The sequence below is a fragment of the Aricia agestis genome, chromosome 6 (assembly GCF_905147365.1).
Source record: "Aricia agestis chromosome 6, ilAriAges1.1, whole genome shotgun sequence".
NCBI classification, from domain to species: Eukaryota; Metazoa; Arthropoda; class Insecta; order Lepidoptera; family Lycaenidae; genus Aricia; species Aricia agestis.
Genome location: NC_056411.1, coordinates 9,256,156 through 9,276,686, shown reverse-complemented (window position 1 = coordinate 9,276,686; position 20,531 = coordinate 9,256,156). Strand labels below are relative to the sequence as shown.

Here is a 20,531-nt window from a genome sequence, read left to right as displayed (position 1 = left end):
AAATGCAACAAATAGCCAATAGCAAATACAAATAGCCATAATATTATGCATAAACCTATAATGCTAAAGACCAACAAAGAGTGCGAGAGAGAAGAAAATCCTTTATGGAATTATAACAAGATGAAAAGAGAGAGGCAGTCTAATGAAAATTGTAACCACTTTCATTTAACAGGTCGTCAAAAGTCGTCAGTCGTTTTTATGCCCTTTCGGTATTTCCAATATATTGTTCAATTTGTTTGTTATTTTGAATAAATATTATTATATTTAAAAATTGTGACTTGTGCTGTAAGTATTTGCAGTGTAAATCATAAGAATAATCCTGAAAAATATACATTTCACAGGTAATTGATCTTCATGTCCTAATTGCTACGATGTGTTTATTTTTGCTATATTCTGTCTTTAGTTTTCTATTTCTAATAAAATATTGTGAATCCTCCCTTTTACTTTCATATTTTGCGTAACTAAAGGTACTATTGTTCTTATATTACACAAATTTTGAAGAAACATTTGTCATCAAATTTTTTTACATATACGTTAGTGCTTGAATCAAATTTATCGATATGCTTATCGATATTTTACAATAACATAAAACTAAAATAAAAATCATTTACCTTTATATTTATCATCTTAAACCCGGCCGCACATTATCCGAAATTTCTGATCAAAAAAATTCGGACGGCGGAACGCACTCTGTTCATACATTTTGTTGTAGACCCATCATACTAAAAGAATTTCTGACATGTCAAAATGTATGAGCGGGGCGGGGCGTCCGAATTTTTGTTACCAGAAATTCGGATAATGTGCGGCCGGACTAAAAAGGATATATTATCTTATTTTAACTAATATAATATAGTATAGTATAATATAGCTAATATAATAAACTACTATAATATAGAGTGACTCTAAAACTAGAGGAAGGTTTATATTTATATATCATAATCATTTGTTTTACAGATTCCCTCAAGATCCTCTAATAAGAGGAAAATGGCTGAAATTAATTGGGCGTGTTGGTTGGAATCGCAAGAAGGTTATTAATCGAAAGATTTTGAACGTTTTCTGGGACCATATGTTCCCATTTGAATATCAAGGAGTCACCTCGGTTTCTCATGGTTTCCATCACCAGACCACCACTTTTGTGAACATGATACCTACTCGAAACAATACAATGTACAACAAAAGAAAAATTTTGAAAATCGGTTCATAAACGGCGGAGTAATCGTTGAACATACATAAAAAATATATCCAGAGCCGAACGTCTAGACTCCTCCTGTTTGGAAGTCGGTTAAAAATAATTGTAATAAAAATATTATGATAATAAGAATAAAATATAATATACTAATATAGTGTGCTGTTTACTTTCAACGTTTACTTTCAATAAAAGGGGTGATTTACCAGATAGATTTTACCTGAGTAATAAATAAGTAACTTTATAATGTGTTATGTGTATATTATTTACCCCTATAAGAACCTCATGTAATAACATATCCGACGATTGAAAAATCATTCCAAAAAAAAATGTGTATCTACTTTTCAATCGTCACCTTTTTTTGCCAATTAAAATTTATGATACCTAATTTGAAATACAAATCTGTCAAAGTTGCATATTATTTATTTCTTAAAGAAACTCAGGTAAAATAACTCGAACGGACTATACTATCGATAACAAAATACTATACTAGTAAAATATACATCACTAGCACACGCACACATTGACAGATCGAAAATGGTCACGCATTTTCGGGTTGTCAGGTGGTCTATACGACAGTATATATTAAATCTATGATATTATGTGAATTGCCTCCATTGACCATTCAGAATGAGACTGAAAAAGAAAAATATATTTTAAATTGCATTCCTTTTTTTCTTGTTTGGGTTTTGGAGTCCATCTATAGTCTGTTAAGAAAGTGAAGAAATTAAAAAGTGGCAACATCGTCGTGTCGTCCCTTTCAAATTAATCTAAGAAAAAAGGGATGACACTACGATGTTGCCACTTTTTAATTTCTTCACTTTCTTGACAGACTGTACGTTTAACATTAAAAATCTATTGCATTGCAGGCTGCAGCATGATGAATAAATTTGTGAATTTATTACACTTGGAAACTCTTATCTCTAAAAAATTTTCAGGTGCAACAACACCGAAACCATAAATAAAAAAATTAAAAACAAAAAAAAAACCTTCGCTTCACTCACTGGTGTTTTTTTGCTATTTTTAATGTCAGAAATCTGATAAATCGTGCATATTTTGAATGCAACAGATAAATTGAAGCAATTAAGTGTTCTATTATGGTTGAGTGTAATTTGAATAAAGTTAAACGTGCTATTGCCAACTAAAATCAATAGTAATCAGTGTTCAACAAAGGTACGCTATGTTTGCTTTTGCTGTGTATAACCTGTGTTTAATGCTAGCGTCCGGTTGGCGTCTGTCATAGTTAATGCGAAACATGAAATTATAAGCTATTTGGTTACAGAAAGTGGTGGTGATGCTAACGATTCAGTATTATTGATATCCGTAGTGTTTTATTTTAGAGTTGAAAATGAATTATGAAGCTGAAAGAGCCATGAATCAGAAGCGGTTGCGAATGGAGGGTGAACCCGGACACGGCGTTGTTCAGGGGAACGGATTGCCGCTCAATTATATAGGTAATGGGTTAGTGATTTGTGTCGTAGTGCGATGGGTGAGATAAAACTCTAATAACTCTGTTTACGTTTGTAGATAATGGGCATCAAATACCGTACCAGCCGTACGCCGGTGCATATAATACGCACTACCCGCCGCCAGATGCTTTTGCTGCGTACGGGCCTCCACCGCCCGGGGGCTACGCTCCGCAAAACCTGTCGTATGCACCACCGGCCCATCAGAATTACGCCCACCATCAGAGCTTTCCACATCAGCAGCCGACACAGGCACAACTGCATATGGCACAATCTCATATGGGTGAGTTACATCATGCAATCCATATTATTTACTAAAATTTTAAAAGGAAAGGTGTGTCTGTCTATTTTAATTCTTAAAACCATTGAACCAATTTTAATGTGTAATGAAGGGGAAGGATTTAGTGTTGTTATGTGTGATAAATAAATTTCAACACCATAAAGTTACAGGCAACATCAAGAAACTTAGTTGTTTTTTTAAATTATATTTTATCTAACCTATCAATCCCCAAGCAGCAGTCGGCTGCCACATAACAATTGAAAATCTATTGTGTCTGCAATACCCATGATGGAGGCGTTAAAAGAGTTTTATAATTGAAATAAAGCTAACTGTTGTATTTACAAAAAAACTATTTCAGTTCAGAGTTATGGTGCTGATGTTGGATTACACAAGGCGGCCTGGCCGCACCAACATCTGCTTCCACCATTGGACACACAGAAACCTTTGGAGGTGAAGCAACCAAAACAGGAGATTAAAATTGAACCAACCGATTCACACAAGAGAACACACCCCGACAATGAGATGATGGTAATGTAGTCATTTTATTATTACTTACTCATTTTATAAAACTAAGATACAAAAAAAAAATAAGCTAGAAAACCTTTGTAAAGAAAAAAATTATGAAAATGTTGACAGTAAAATTCTATTTGGTTTTTGTAAAACACAGCTTCTTATTTATTTTTAGTCTGGTGACTTGGATCAACCAAAGATCAAAATTAAAACGGACATCTTTAAGCCCGATGACATAGCACACAGGCCTCCAATTGACAAAGCCCATGGTAAGACTACACTTTGTTTATCAGTTATATTGATTTTAAATTAGAAACTGGTTTTTTTTAACTAAGTAATACTTTAAAATTTCTCATGAATGTGATATAGTGTAAAACTAAATAAAAAAACCCCTGCCAAACAACATTAAAAAGTAATGAAATAATATTTACTGCCTTCAAGTTCAAATAATTCCTAACTTGTGTAAAGTAATATTTTAGTCCATAATTGTCACGGTGTGTCGGGGGACAAGCCCAAACATGAAACCTCCACTTTGGGTTCATACGAAGCTCGGTTCCTATAGAATTCAGGTGATGCTGCAGTAGCAGCATGTAAATATTTAGTGTTTATCTACTCCTTACTGGTTGTCGCAATCAAAATGAGCCCAAACACGAAACCTCTGCTCTAAGTTGACGAGGAGTTGGATATCCTATTGATTACCAGGTGATGCTGCAACAGCAGGTCAACTTTCCATTATTATGTGTATACATATATTGTATATTCACAACTAGAATGAAATATAAAACCCATCATACAACTACAAGTTGCTAATGGCCTTTCATGACCCACATAAACCCTGATTGTCCAGCACTGAGCAGGCTGATGATGATGAATTATAGCTAAGAACACTCTCGATCATGTCAGTTTTCAAACAAAAAAAAAACTAGATCAAAATCGGTCCACCCGTTTGGACGCTACGATGCCACGGACAGATACACACACAGACAAACAGACAGACAGACACGTCAAACTTATAACACCCCTCTTTTTTGTCGGGGGTTAAAAATTACTGGTTTTGAACCAATAAAGTAGTGAAACAATATTTTATCAATATTAATATGATTTCTATTTGTAAACACTTGTAATCTTTGTGAAATATTACAACTATGCAAAGTGCAAACAGTTACATAGTTTTAATATATCCCCATTCTGGAATTTAATCCAACACTAAAAGAGTTTTGATCCATTTTAAATAGACTGTCATGCATCCCAGTTTTAAGGCTATGATTGGCTTGGCATTTTATATTTATAATATTAGGCCGCATCAAAACTGTATTGCTGTAAGATTGTTTAGAATTAACCTGCAGATGTTCTGAAATAAATAAAATTATTTTCAGATATTTCTCATAAACCACTGGAACTACCAAAAGCAGTGGAACCATCAAAGGGTAATTATTGCACATTTATATTATAATTTACTACAATATTTCTACACCTGCCTTGTATCAATGATCTTTAATTACCATTTACCAGTCCAATGAAGTTTCTAAAGAAGTATCATTTAAATAAAATAGTGTTAAAGTACAAGTTATGGTTTATTGCTAATAAGTTATTACTTATTAGGTTAATGGTATGCACTATAATCATACATAAATCGAATTTTGAACACTTCGAAAAGCATACTTCAATCATTCATAGTGCTGAATCTATTATAGAGATTATTGGCTGTTATACGAAAACAAGGTAGATCCACGATGACGTCATATAAACAAGTTTACATCATAATATTTAATCCTCACTGTTACATTTGTGAAATACTATATTACTAGAACACTTATCTCAGTGATTTTTAATTTACTGCACATCATTATTCGCTGTTATAAATTATTCATAAAACGAAATTTTTCAAAATATTTAATGATTAGTGATAAGTAGACAGTACCTGGATGACCGAGTTTTGCTCGGAATAGCAAACACTCATTGACTTCGTGTTACTTCTACGCCATCTGCTGGTCGTTAAAACAATTAGTTGCCAACAAAATAGTATTATTATTCGCCAATAGATGTCAGGAAGAGTCATATTTTTCAGTTTATCGATTATCGATAAAACACGAATAAAAATACATTTTCCGAAAGTGATTCCTAGCTAGATCGATTTATCGCCCCCGAAACCCCATATATACTAAATTTCATGAAAATCGTTGGAACCGATTCCGAGATTCCAAATATATATATAATTGGAATCTCGGAATCGGATATATATATATATATATATATATATATATATATATATATATATATATATATATATATATACATACAAGGATTGCTCGTTTAAAGATATAAGATCTGATTATATGCACGATCAAAGTGCCGAAATATGCATGCAAGTATGCACGATAAATGGCTGAAATATGCACGAACAAAAGTCACTTATTATTAAAATTTATTACTTTTTTTAAGAGCTTTCCGGTGGTGCCATTAATAAAAGCGTAAATTTTATAATTTCATCAAATTTAAGATTTTTTATTTTCTATACAACACCAATAATAATTTTCTAGCAACATTGCAATCTTAATGCCCATGGAAGTTTAATAAATCGGTACTTAACTATTTTATTCAAATTTTTGAGTATATTTCAATAATACAAAAGTAAAAGTAAAGTAAAAAACAAAGAAAAATTTTGTTTCTAGAAAGATATCGGGTACAGTATTGCATTCTTTAAATGGAACCACATATATTTTAAGTATTTTGATCTATCGTATGGCGTACCTCTGTTTTGTGGCCTCAGTGTGTCATGAATTCATGATAGCTAGTTTGGAGACTACGAGGGCATAAAACTACCGAAATATGCACTATCAACGAAAAATTGCCAAAATATGCACTATCGAGTAAAAAGTGCCATTATATGCATTTGCATATGCAAGTATGCATTTGCATATGCAAGTATGCAAATGCATATAATCCGATGTCTAGTGATAAGCTTCTCATTTTCCTGCAATTTAAATATTGCAGGGAATGATATTAATATACATAATATTATAAACTTAATTATTTATGTTTCTAAATAATTTTAAGTTAAGAACTGTTCTTGTACTTTGTAGGTGTTTCAATAAAATATTTTTTGCATTAGTTACAGAGGTCCCAATAATTCCCAGACTGGAAGGCCTAGATAAACCAGCTGGTAAGTTGTAATATTTGTGTCACATTTTTATTTTAGTTCAGAAATGCTACTTTTTTGTAATTTGTAATTAAATACTGAATTTTTGGGACACTTTTTTTTTCATTACTTTTGTCGCAAAACTTTCTGAAGGTTTAATTAATAATTTAATTCCTTCTTAGATAAAACTGATGCTGCAGCAGATGGTACCCCGAGGCCGGCAGAGCCTCTAAACAAAACTAGCTCTCAAAGGTATTTCTTAACACATTTTCAGTGATAATTAAAAAGGAAATTCTCCATTGTGTGATATATTGATGTTTTACATCTTTGTACACACTGTTATATACTATTTTTGATTGTTATTCTTACAGTGAGGATGATCGCAAACCATTTAGTAGTCCGGAGATGTCGACCCCAGGACAGACACCAAACAAATCTATGGGCCTAGAGGTAGGCTTCGAAATTTAGTTATTTTTTAAATTTACTGGTTTATAATTTTTGCTTAGCTTAGATATAAATTTACCATTTACATTTACTAAAATTGATGGAAAATCTTCATCTTGTTATATCTCCATCGGTAGGCTTTGACATTTAGTTATTTTTAAAATTTACTGGTTTATAATTTTTGCTTAGCTTGGATATAAATTTACCGTTTACATTTACTAAAATTGATGGAAAATCTTCATCTTGTTATATCTCCATCGGTTGATGTCTTCATTTCTTCCAGCCGAAAAAGCGTGGTCGTCCTAAAGGTTCGACGAACAAGCCGAAGCCACCCGGCGCACCCGTGCGTCCGCAAATGGGTACGCCGCGCGGCCCTGCCCCCGTGCCGCGCGCGGCCGCCCCTATCGGCCGACCCCGCATGCCCGGATACCAGTACGCCATACGACCGTTCCGGAAAGACTTTTCGGGGATACAGTTTAGAAGGTTAGTTGTTTGGTTTTGGCATAATGATCTGGTCTCTTGCTCCAGGTAGAAATGCGAGATACTGACATATTTTAGAGACAAGATGAAAAATTATTTGTCAATCTGTAAATTGTCTGTTCTCTTGTAGGAAGAAACCCTTTATATTTCAAACAACTGCTAACAATATGTATATTTTATGATAGTAGATTATCGGTACCCAATATTTAAATTTTTTTTATCTGTCTAGAATTTTTTGGCCAACCCATTCTTTAATATTGTGTGCTGTGGCCTGTGAAGTGTTATTGTTATAAAATATGTTTCATTTTATTATCAGCTCGATGAGAGACGTCCTATATTCTGCTATATTAGACCACATCGTTTTTTAGGGTTCCGTACTCAAAGGGTAATAAATCGGCCAAGTGCGAGTCGGACTCGCGCACGAAGGGTTCCGTACTGATACAAAGCAAAAATGGGCCAAAAATTCTGTTTATTGTATAGGATTAAATTTTTATTTTATTTTAATATTATTATTAAATATTAAAGTACACATATAAAAAAAGAATGTGTGAAAAATTCAAGTGCCTACCTCTAGCGATTATTGATAAAGAGCGAAAAAGGCCGAAAATATCACGACGGACAGGCAGATGGACAGACTGACGGACAGACAACGAAGTCTTAGTAATAGGGTTCCGTTTTTACCCTTTGGGTACGGAACCCTAAAAACGGGACCCTATTACTGAGACTTCAATGTCTGTCCGTCTGTATATCTGTCTCCTGGCTGTAACGCAAAAACCGCTATAGCTAGACTTCTGAAATTTTCACAGATTGTGTATTTCTGTTGCCGCTATAACAACAATTTATACTAAAAACAAAATAAAGTAAATATTTAAGGATATAAGTACAACAAACGTGATTTTTTTGACCTTGTATGAGCAATCATATTCAATAATGGATAAATCCCAGCTACGCACTTGAAATTTTAATATAGACCTTAGCTATATTATGTCTACTGTAATAATTAATAATAATATTTAAGTAAAATAAAAATGTAAGGGTTTCTCCCATACAAAAACACACGTTTTGGCATATTTATTGGTCTATAACGGTACGAAACCCTTCGTGCGCGAGTCCAACTCGTACTTGGCCGATTATTATTTTTTAATTAACACATTTGTATGCAGGCGGTGGAGCGACGACTGCCTGGACTCGTCCCACATCCCCAACGAGGTATACTTCGGCGACGTGCCGGTGCCGCTGTCCGTGCTGTACAACTACTACGACGCGCACGCCGAGCGCGAGCGGCTGGCGGCGCAGGCGGCGCACATCGCGGCGCAGAAGGCGGCCGCCGCCAAGCTAGCCGCCGCCAAGTTACAGGCGCGCGGCGTGCTCACCTCGGAGGTAATATTGATGATGTTGTACAAGTACCATCGAAGAAATTGATTTATAGTCAGTTGACGCACTTACGTCGTTTGGTTGGGTTGTGTCAATTTAATTTTAGTCGTGATCTGTCGAGTGTCGGCTGTGTTTGATGTAACGAAACCAAATTACGTAGGTCTGCCATCTGCTTATGAATAAACTTCTTCAATGGTACAACAGTGCAATGTGCGGCCTTAGAGATGTTCAATCAAATATGTACTCGCGCGTTTTTAAGAGGATACACCAAGGGCGAGAGAAATTGAAAATAGGTATTTAAAAATGTATTGCTGTCTCACCAATTGCAAGTCTCCCACCGCACACACCCATAGAGGAAAATCTGGCCATTTTTTTGGGTTTTTGAACGTTCTTATCTTTTTTAATAATAAAATTATGAAAACATAGGGACATGCTAATAGTGGCCATAGATATTCAGGAAAAAAATCATAACTCTACCGGCATTATCCAGGGAGGAAACAGGGGACAACGTTTGTATGGAAAAACGGCGGTGTGGATTCCTCTTAAGTAAGAAAACACACTGCATGTTGTACAGGCTACAGCAGGTTATGATGCGCTTAATGACTGCGTGTTCGATGGTGCTTATACTCAATACCAAGTGTTAGAAATGAAACCATTTTCATGTTTACCATTACAACTTAAGCTATGTCTACCCGGTTATAAAAATCTGATAATCTACATTATTTTAATACAATCAATGCCGTTTCTATGTTTTAGGTTACCACAGTGGATTCCTCGTCAGACGACGATTCATCAGGATCCTCTGGGAGCGGCTCTGACGATAGCGACGAAGTGAGTTACCATTTAGTGCTTATTCCTATAAAATGTTCATTTTATTCGTAACTAGCTGTTGCCCGCGACTTCGTCCGCGTGGACTTTAGTTTATAGTTGTTCCCGTACATCGATTGAATCGTTTATGCGCAAATCAGAAAAGTATATTGTGTGGGAACCGCACATTTTTCCGGGACAAAAACATTCCTTGTCCCAGATTCAAATTAGTATCTCCAATCTCCATGCCAAGTTTCATGAAATAGATTAAATAGTTTAGGGCTTTAGGTTAAAATCATAAAAGTTTATTGTACGGGAACCGCTTATTTTCCAAGACAAAATTAGTATTCCTTGTCCTTTCCCGAGACTCGATGTATCTCCATACCAAATTCCATCAAAATAGATTGCATGGGCGTACCGAGGGGGGGGGGGGGGGGGGGCAGCTGCCCCCCCCCCTGGATCATGTTGACGTCCCTACTAAGTATATTATCTAGTACTTTCATCTATAAAAATTAAAAATAATAAAACTAATTTTTGCCATTTGTTTACAATACAATATTTTTACAACTAAAAATTATAAATTTTTTATTCTTTATAAACACCTAGCTTATAAAAAATCTGATTTACCCCCCCTGGCCCAGAATTTGCGTAACTTGCCCCCCCTGGCCTAGAAACTGGGTAATTTACGCGCGTTGAGTAGTTTACGCGCAAATCATAAAAGTATTTTGTGCAGTAACCGTACATTTTTCCGGGACAAAATGTATCCTATGTTCTTTTTCGTCACTCAAAGTATCTTTATACCAAATTTCAGCAAAATGGGTCCAGCGTGATGTCGTGACTCGTGACCACGCGAAATGTTCCGCGCGGCTTTGCCCGCGTAAATTAGATATTTCACAGACAAATTAGTCCACAAAAAATAGCCTATGATACTTCACGTGGTCTACTTTTTATCTGTGCCAAAAACAGAAACATTGTTCCAGTAGTTCGTGAGATAAGCCCTTTCAAATAATTTCCCCCGTTTATTCCACACTTTCTTCTATTCCTTCGCTCTTATAAGTCTTAGCGTTATAAAATATAGCCTATAGCCTTCCTCGATAAATGGGCTATCTAACACTGAAAGAATTTTTCAAATCGGACCAGTAGTTCCTGAGATTAGCGCGTTCAAATAAGCCCTTTCAAATAATTTCCCCCGCTTATTTTACACTTTCTTCTATTTCTTCGCTCTTATAAGTTTCAGCGTGATAAAATATAGCCTATAGCCTTCCTCGATAAATGGGCTATCTAATACTGAAATAATTTTTTAAATCGGACCAGTAGTTCCTGAGATTAGCGCGTTCAAACAAACAAACAAACTAACAAACTCTTCCGCTTTATAATATTAGTATAGATAATCCAAAAGATTATTGCCACATCGAATAAAAGCGAATGCTGCGTGAAATTTTAATGGTTATTTTCCCGCAGTAAAATGGGCTGGTTCGTTTTAGGACAGATTCTGGTTTAGACAGATTCTTGTTTCGACAGATTCTTGTTACGGCAGATTCTTGTAACGACAGAAGTATCATGACCAACAAAAGTAAAAACCACGTAATTTATGTTGGTATATTTCAAAAATTAAATCCTGAACCATAAAAAATTCTAACTAAATTAGAATCCATCAACAACTGACTGGCGAAAGTCTAGGTCACTTATTTTTTGTGGGGGGCGGACAGAGTAGAAGTGGGTCCAGACAAATTAGAAGTGGGGGAGGATGGTGTGGAAGTGAGAGTGGACAGTGTGGAAGTGGGGAGGATAATGTGGAAGTGGGGGTTGACATCGTAGAGTAAAACTAGTGGGGGCGGACAGGTGGCGGATGGTTTGGAAGTTGGGGTGGACGGTGTAGACACAGTATAGCAATATTAGTCCCTACAGTAACGAAACGCCTTTGACGTCGCACGATGCCGCCACCGATGAATGATGACAGGTACCGAGCAGATATGCCAGGGTTGCCACGAAACGGGAAATAAAATAAAAATAAAATATTGTACTTGTAATGCAAATGTTATCATTTAATCTGTTTAATCAGCGTGTTATATTTACATATTTATTTATTTTAAAAACTATATGCACAATATAGGTACAAAGGTGGACTTAATGCCGTATGGCATTATCTACCAGTCAACCTTTGGGCGATACAAGGACAAATTGTATAGATGCCAGTCGAGTTGAAAGAGGAAAAGGCAGAAAAAAATAATAAATATATATTATACTTATAAAATATATATTGTATAATATTATACTATACTTATAATATACATACTAGCTGTTTGACCGAGCTTTGCTCGGTATCCGATGAAAATTACATTTTCTAGAAATTATTTCTAGCTAGATCGATTTATCGCCCCCGAGACCCCCTATATACTAAATTTCATGAAAATCGTTGAAGCCGATTCCGAGATTCCAAATATAAGATTATCACACATAAAATTATATATAAATAAAACCAATATTATATTATAATAATATATAGTTAATATAATAACTATATTATAATAATAATGATAAAAATATTATAAATATTAATTTATGCCAAAAATTATGAAAACTAAGAGTCTGCCAACTGTTTCAAGTAAAACTCACGTACCCTGCGCTTAAAAGTATCTCTGGTTTTTGACATCCTGATTTCCGGAGGAAGAGCGTTCCAGAGGAGAATAGCCTGGATATTAAAAGAAGAGTGTACGGAACTTGACTTGTAAGAAGGGCAACTTGGACAGCGTGAGCGAGACACAATAGAATAACAATAGATTTCCAAGGATCCACGAATCACGATCGAAGGATTAAAATAATGAAGACGCATTCGAAATTTCGAATATATAAAATATCCAATAATTAATCACACGTCAGGTGTAACAGAAGCACTTCAAAACTCTTATTACGTGCGCGGTAAGGGCGCGGTATGTTACACTTGATATGTGTACGTCGGTAGGTAGTACATACTAATTAGTCCAATTAGTATGTAACAGGGTATTTGACAGATTTTTAATTTATTCTATATTGTTTCTCTCCTTGTTACACTTCTTACAACGTAAACAATAAAACAGAGATGCAAATACATGCCGCCAAGGCCAACACAATATTAGTGTAAACTGTGAGCCGATATTTATGAAAATTTAAATCCTTTTTGTTTTTTGAATCAGATTTACATCCGTACACTGAACATTTATTATAATATCCCATTGTTTATAAGATAAGTTATCGTTTTACAACACAAAATTCGTAGACAACGCGCCAACGTCACCCCTGTGGGCGCAGGTACACAAACTCCGCGAGTTTGTAAACGCGGGCCCGCGCCGCCCGCTTCCCCGCGAGTACCCCTCCGTTGCTCTGCGCAAGTACATTCGTTTCACTACTGTAGGGATATGTCATATTGCTATACTGTGGTGTAGAAGTGGGGGTGGACGGTGTGGAAGTGGGGGCGGACGATGTGCGGCAGGGAGGATGGCGTAGAAGAGGGGGCGGACGATGTGCGGCAGGGAGGATGGTGTGGAAGTGGGGACGGACGGTGTGGAAGGGAAAGTTGACAATGAGGAATTGGGGAGCATGGTGTGGAACTGTGGGGCGGACCGTGTGAAAGTGGGGGCGGACGTGATACAGGAAAACTCGTGAGGGCGGATGGGGTGAAAGGTAACCTAGAACTCTCCCACGTCCGCCCCCACTTTCACACCGTCCGCCCTTGTTCACCCCTCTTATTTGCCTCTCCCACGTCCTCAATGTAATCTAATTAATTTGTAATTAAATTGATAAAATTTATTATTACTGAGTATTTAAATTATGACTATGCGATAATACTAATTCTGCCGAAACAAGAATCTGCCGTAACAAGAATCTGTCGTTACAAGAATCTGTCCAAACCAGAATCTGTCTTAAGACGAACGAGTCGTAAAATGATTCTATCTTTATAGTACAATAAGGCCTTTTAAGAGGGAATAGGGTAATAGGGGAGGGTAGGGAAGGGAAGTGAATAGGGGAGGGTAGGGAAGGGAAGGGAATAGGGGAGGGTAGGGAAGGGAATAGGGTAGGGGATTGGGCCTCCAGTAAACTCACTCACTCGGCGAAACACAGCGCAAGCGCTGTTTCACGCCGGTTTTCAGTGAGAACGTGGTATTTCTCCGGTCGAGCCGGCCCATTCGTGACGAAGCATGGCTCTCCCACGTCTATAATGAGAAACGAAATTTGACATTAATTTATAAGAAACTTGTGCTGCGATTCGCGTTTATCCCTCTTCTAAGTTCTAACCAGGTGGTCGCAGCTTGACATTTTGGAGGGGGTCACTCTCTATACTATACTAAAATTTATTGGCAAATATTTCCTTTTATTTGGCAAGATTTTGAGATTTTTCAATTTGACCTTAGATTTTGGGCGGGTCATGTGACCCCCCCGCGCCTGCTTCTAAGTTCTAACCGACACTTCTTTCAGGACACCCCGCTGAAGCGCGCTCCCGGGCGGCCGAAGGGGGCGAAGTCCTCGAGTCCTCGCAGCAGCACCAGCACCCCGGGAACTCCGGGGGCGAAGCGCGGCCGCCCGCCGGTCCCGCCCGACCAGCGACAGCCTGGCATCACAGACATGAAGAAGTTCTGTAAAGCCGCCGGCATACGATTCGACTATAAGAAGCTCACTGAAGGTATGTAGGTTTATCTTTTTTCCTTCCTATAAAGGCGCGTCCTTCTGGGCGCGTGAAGTGGCCTTTGTCAGCGTTAACCAACAATTCTCTAAAACAATATTGAATAATAAAAAATTATAACAGAAATACTACACACAATCCGGGAGTTGACAGTATGTTTAAAATTTTAAAATAATTGTTAAATTTTATAGATTTATTGATAAAAACTAAAACAATACAAATAACGAAAAAATAATTATTGATTTATTTTCTTTTACATTGAAAAAAATTGGATTTATTAAGTGTAAGTCACGTGATTGGAAACGCCAATCTGAAGCAGTGACGTCGTCGTTCAGTGTCAAACAAAATTGACAGTTGTTAGGTTAAACTTTCACTTTTGGTCTGTCTACGCTTGTTTTGTTTCATGAACGATGACGTCACACGTGATCACGTGACCATAATGCCGCGTTTTTGTGACATATTTTGAATGCAGTATTTAAAATAATTTTTAACTCATTCTAGGGCATAATAATGAATAAAATATTAATTTACAGGTATTATTGTAAACAACTGAAGCGCTTAAAACTATTTTTAAAAAGTTGTCAACTCCCCTATTATAGGGGTGTAGACAGTAATCGAAATATAATACAAATTATTGTTTTTTTGAGAGTTTGTATTACAGAATTACCGAAAATGACATATTTTTACTCATTAACTTTATAATATTGTTTATTTGTTATAGTAAAAAGTAATAAATATTTAATCCGTAATATCACGTGATCGCAAACAGCCTAGTGCCTACACAGAGTGTGACGTCGCGACGCGACGCCATGATGAACTTAAGCGTTTTAGCGGGAAATTTTAAAACGAAATTTAATAAGTGTTCTTTTTTTATAATTTAAACTAGCTGTTGCCCGCGACTTCGTCCGCGTGGACTTTAGTTTATAGTTATTCCCGCATACATCGATTGAGTCGTTTATGCGCAAATCAGAAAAGTATATTGTGTTCGCACATTTTTCCGGTACAAAAAATATTCCTTGTCCCAGATTGAAATTAGTATATCCAATCTCCATGCCAAATTTCATCAAAATAGATTAAATAGTCTCGCCTAGAGAATTATAAAAGTTTATTGTGCGCGAACCGTATATTTTCCGGGATACAACAAAGTATCCCTTGTCCTTACTCCTTTCCCGAGACTGAAAGTATTGCCATACCAAATGTCATCAAAATAGATTGAATAGTTTAGGCGATAATCACTAAAGTTTATTGTGCGGAAACCGTACATTTTCCGGGAAAAAATTAGTATTTCTTGTCCTTTCCCGAGACTCAAAGTATCTCCATACCAAATTCCATCAAAGTAGATTCAACAGTTTACGCGCAAATCAGTATGTTGTGCAGTAACCGTACATTTTTCCGGGACAAAATGTATAGTATGTTCTTTTTCGGTACTCAAAATATCTTTATACCAAATTTCAGCAAAATGGGTCCAGCCGTTTACACGTGATGTCGTGACCACGCGAAACATAACGTTCCGCGCAGCTTCGCCCGCGTAAATTAGATATTTCACAGACAAATTAGTCCACAAAAAATAGCATATGATCCTTCACGTGGTCTACTTCTTATCTGTGCCAAATAACAGAAAAATTGCTCCAGTAGTTCGTGAGATAAGCCCTTTCAAATAATTTCCCCCGTTTTTTTTTCACATTTTACTCTATTTCTTCGCTCCTATTAGTCTTAGCGTGATAAAATATAGCCTATAGCCATCCTCGATAAATGGGCTATCTAACACTAAAATAATTTTTAAATCGAACCAGTACTTCCTGAGATTAGCGCGTTCAAATAAACCCTTTTAAATAATTTCCCCTCGTTTTTTCCACATTTTCCTTTATTTCTTAGCTCCTATAGTATTAGCGTGATAAAATATAGCCTATAGCCTTCCTCGATAAATGGGCTATCTAACTCTGACAGAATTTTTCAAATCGGACCAGTAGTTCCTGAGATTAGCGCGTTCAAACAAACAAACAAACTCTTCCCAATTATAATATTAGTATAGATGTTTAATTTAATATTTTAAAATATTTATTTTAGGTTGTGTGAAGAACAAAGAGAGAGTACAGAAAATGTTAGATCTCCTAATAGCTGCCGGGCTGGAGGGACAACCAACAATGGAAAAATGCAAAGCAATAAAACAGGCTAAACTGGACAAGAAAGAGCAAGAAAAGCAAGCGAAAAAAGAAGCTAAAGTAAAGAAGGAAGACAACAGTAAGTTTTTCGGCTTTACCAGTCATAGCTCTGTTGGTTACTAACATACCGGATAAGGCTTAATCTGTCATAGTTTATAAGTTCATAACTGATTAAGCTCGTTTAATAATTTTTACATTAAAAAAACTATTTTAACAAGAATCATGAAATGAAATGTCTTCCTTCCCACAAAACTAGAATAATCAAAATTGGATATTGGCAAAAGACCATGTGGACAAATTTTTGTATTAAAAAAAATATATTGTCGCTTCATAGAAGACAAAGTTATCCGTGATTAAACAAAAATAGCCCAAGTGCTAGTCGGTCTCTCGCACCAAGGGTTATTTATTAATTATTAATGATAAAGAAACCTACTTTCTTATAAATTATGTTCTTCAAAATTAACGATTCAAAGTGTAAAAACTTTGACGAAATTCACGACGATTTTTAAAAAATATAAGTATTATATCTAAACGTCGTATCGTTTATCCTCAGCGCCGACCGAGGAGGGCGGTTCGCGGCGTATGACGCGCGGCGCGACGGGCGTGAAGCCGCGTCAGCGCATCGTCATATCCAGCGACGAGGAGGACGGCACGCCCGCCGCGAGACGCACGCTCTCCAAGCTGCGGTCCAGCGTCAACGATGAATCCGACTCCGAATAGGTATTATTTTTATATAAAATTAGAGGGCAAACGAGTCATGAGAGAGAGAGGGGTCATCTGATGGAAAAGCAACTGCCGTCGCCCATGGACATTCGCAATATTAAAAAAGCTGCAGGTACGTTGTAGGCCTTTTAAGAGGGAATATGCTCTCTTCTTGAAGGTTTGCAGGTCGTATTGGTCCGGAAATACTGCTGGCGACAGTTCGTTGATTGGAATGAAATTGGTAGACATCAGTAGGGGAATTCTGAAAGTATTTTTTATATTTAGAAAGTAAATATTTCAAATTACATAGTCTTTGAGTGCTATCCAGCTTGCACCGCTCTAAAGATTACCATCTAAATCAGTGGTCCCCAACCTTTTGGTACAAATTTCAGCAAAATCGGTCCAGCGGTTTGGGCGTGAAGAGGTAACAGACAGACAGACAGACAGACAGACACACTTTCACAACACACTTTCGCATTTATAATATTAGTATGGATTATTTTGCCGGTGGACATGAATTTCGAAATCTAAATTCTAAACTCTTGTGTCGTAAGATTAAAATATAGACTTATGTAGTGCCTTTGAGTTACACTTTCGTCTTAGTCAAGAGATTCTTCATAGTCGGTCAACCCGAGTGTTACAATCGGGTTGGAAACAGTCGGGTTTTTGTTTTTTGTAGTAATGTATGATGGTGGCCGTTAAATTGAGAACTATTTCGAGATACTTGGCACTATGAAATACTATTAATTATTTATGACGTTCGTCAAATTCTCGTCTCTAATTGTTTGATAGTGGTTAAATATTGTAATTTTCTCGCAGGTGACGGCGCGCGGCCCGGCTCGGTGTACGGACATTTAATGTGAGACCTCTAGAAAGTGCTTCGACGGAGGTTTATAAAATTATTTGGTCAAGCGTCGCTTGGAGATTCCTACTAATTTTAGGTCTACACGTCTAAATTAGAGATGTCATATATTATATGGTGGTAATAAGAGAACGGAGTTTGAAATATACATAGATTTCTTTTATAATATTATCTAGCGTTGTTTCGTTTCGGGCAGCTCCTTGAAGCAGCACTGGAAGTCCTCGGACTATATGTGATATGATAGTGGAGCTGAGTATTGCATCTGGGATGATTAGTGATAGAACTGTAGGACTGAATCCCTCGCTCATTTTGTACGTAGTGGTAGTAAGCGGCACCGCGCCACGTTCAGTTGTGCCTAACGTTGCCGACATGCATGTTACCTAGAGACATTGAATGCAGCTGCAGGCAAAAAATCGAGTTTTAAGAAATATTCCGCCTATCTTATTAACAATGTTTATTATTTTCAATGGCACTACTAAAATAATTTTTTGATGTTACTAAATGAAACTGAACGTAAAATCTAAAACTTCACGTGCTTTTATCGCTTAACATCTAGTGATACCTTAGGTATTAGAGTATATACTGCGCGCAAGATCCGTGGAATCCGCATTGAGGAGATGTAGCGACAATGGTTGTGGCGATTGATATATTCTCTTACCTGTTCCCTGGTTTCCTGGAACTCGCGCACGGAGTATAGTTGTATAGATATTTCTATAACATGTTCTAATAACTTTACACTACTGTTTCATGCCATTCTATTGCACCGTATGCAACTTCCCCGGTACTTCTTATAACGATAGTGAGTTCAGAGTAGTTTTATCTGGGAGTTTCTATGAGATTCTTCTAAAATTAACTTTGAATGCACTGTACGATGAATCAATATTCAAGTCTCTAGTTAACGTCATATGGTCGCGAAGAAGATAAGTGTGTGTTTATTATTGCATTATAATATAGCGTATCGAGTGAGTTTATGTTGATATGTAAACGTGCGAGTAACTAGGCTTAGCGTACACGAATAACACCAATAAGTAACATAGGACTGTACATATTAGAGACGCGACGCGTGTACCGTTTATTTTTGTACAGATTTTAAATAAATTGGTTATGTAAATAGCGGCCCGAGCGGACGAGAATCGGAAATTTGATGATCGAACTGTTAATTTTACAATTTAAAAATCGAATATCGCAGGTCATGGCGTGCAGCAGGCTGTATTCCGTTCGAAAACAAGAGCCTACATTACATTGTGACAATAAAAACTAAAAATGTGTATGTAGATTGTATAAATATTGAGAATCTCGAATATACTTTTTTTTGGTTCTGCAATTCTTATCTTGCCAATGTTTTTCTATGAGGCCATGTCATTCCATTTTTACACTTTTGGCAACTTGGCCTAGCGTTCAAATTCCAATATTTTAAAGGGCTGGAATCGAATCAATGATTCTTCCGCTATATTATAGCAACTTTTTGTGACACGCCGTTGGCAAAAATATATTCTGATTTCTGTCAATAGTTGATAGGAGTTAAAATCTACCTGCAAATCTAAAGCTTGAGTACTAAATCTGGGTATTCTCTTAGCTCGTTTATTTATGTAAAATTACTTTATAAAATCGATATTTTATTGTATAAACTCTAAATCCCTTAGTAAATAAAAAAATAACACAATGAATAAACGATACAATGTTTTGCCCTTTTCTGATTGGATTTTGGAAATGTTGTTTGACGTACAATGTTATAACATTGTATAGGTTATTCATATATGTATATTTTTTATTAGTAAAGGGTAATATTATACGCAAACGCAACAAGAATGTAAAAATATACTTTAAATGTTGACATGTAAGATGTTAAACGATTGTCGGGAGAATTTTCGGCGAAGCTAATTTTTTAGTTCAAACCACACTTCATAGTGAATTATATGCGCACGATTTGTACACAATTATCACCTATCGTCGTTAATTTAGACTAGTTCGCACTGGATGTGTCAAGAGCCCCAGAGTAATCGTATACAGGGTGTAACAAAAATAAGTGATAATACTTTAGGGTGTGTACGTGTTCCTTGTAGAGAGTTCACTGTGAAAGTAGCAGCGCTGAAAGACCAAAAAAATTTTTCACTTTTGTATGGGGAAACTCGTGACGCTCGGGCCATTGCCCATACAAAAGTGAAAAAAAGATTTCGTCTTTCAGAGCTGCTACTTTAACAGTGAACTCTCTCTACAAGGAACACGTACACACCCTAAAGTATTATCACTTATTTTTGTTACACACTGTATATGTAGTAATGTCATTGGACGGAAATCAAATAATAAATATTATGTAGTAAAAAATTTTAATATCATATTATTGTTATTTCTTTTATTAACAGGCCGTAAGGTCTTTTTCAAGCTTATGTGAAAAACAAAATTAACCTGAAATATGTTATCGTTTAGCTTATCAGCAACAAGTAACAACGTTGTTCTTGTAT

The 20,531-nt window shown here is 36.3% G+C and overlaps 1 protein-coding gene across 2 annotated transcripts; it reads left to right on the top strand.

The window, feature by feature from the left end:
- Positions 1-2,181: 2,181 nt before the first annotated feature.
- LOC121728425 (HIRA-interacting protein 3-like) lies at positions 2,182-20,110 on the top strand. Of its 2 annotated transcripts, none has more exons than XM_042116619.1 (16): positions 2,182-2,358; positions 2,525-2,640; positions 2,714-2,935; positions 3,291-3,460; positions 3,618-3,711; positions 4,819-4,869; positions 6,555-6,605; positions 6,764-6,833; positions 6,953-7,031; positions 7,309-7,508; positions 8,669-8,885; positions 9,636-9,710; positions 14,139-14,343; positions 16,411-16,584; positions 17,059-17,225; positions 18,027-20,110. In XM_042116619.1, the coding sequence occupies exons 2-15, from the start codon at positions 2,535-2,537 to the stop codon at positions 17,223-17,225; spliced, it is 1,881 nt and encodes a 626-aa protein (XP_041972553.1). In that variant the 5' UTR covers positions 2,182-2,358; positions 2,525-2,534; the 3' UTR covers positions 18,027-20,110. The 2 variants fall into 2 exon arrangements, with proteins under 2 accessions (XP_041972553.1, XP_041972554.1); XM_042116620.1 differs by having other exon boundaries at positions 2,182-2,359; positions 2,527-2,640; positions 7,318-7,508.
- Positions 20,111-20,531: the final 421 nt, after the last annotated feature.

What these genes read in the sequence shown, in the direction of transcription:
- LOC121728425 (XM_042116619.1), top strand. Translation starts at nt 2,535, where the DNA reads ATGAATTATGAAGCTGAAAGAGCCATGAATCAGAAGCGGTTGCGAATG. An exon ending in TATGGCACAATCTCATATGG is followed by an intron (nt 2,936 to 3,290) that starts GTGAGTTACATC and finishes AAACTATTTCAG; the next exon opens with TTCAGAGTTATGGTGCTGAT. An exon ending in GCTCTGACGATAGCGACGAA is followed by an intron (nt 9,711 to 14,138) that starts GTGAGTTACCAT and finishes CACTTCTTTCAG; the next exon opens with GACACCCCGCTGAAGCGCGC.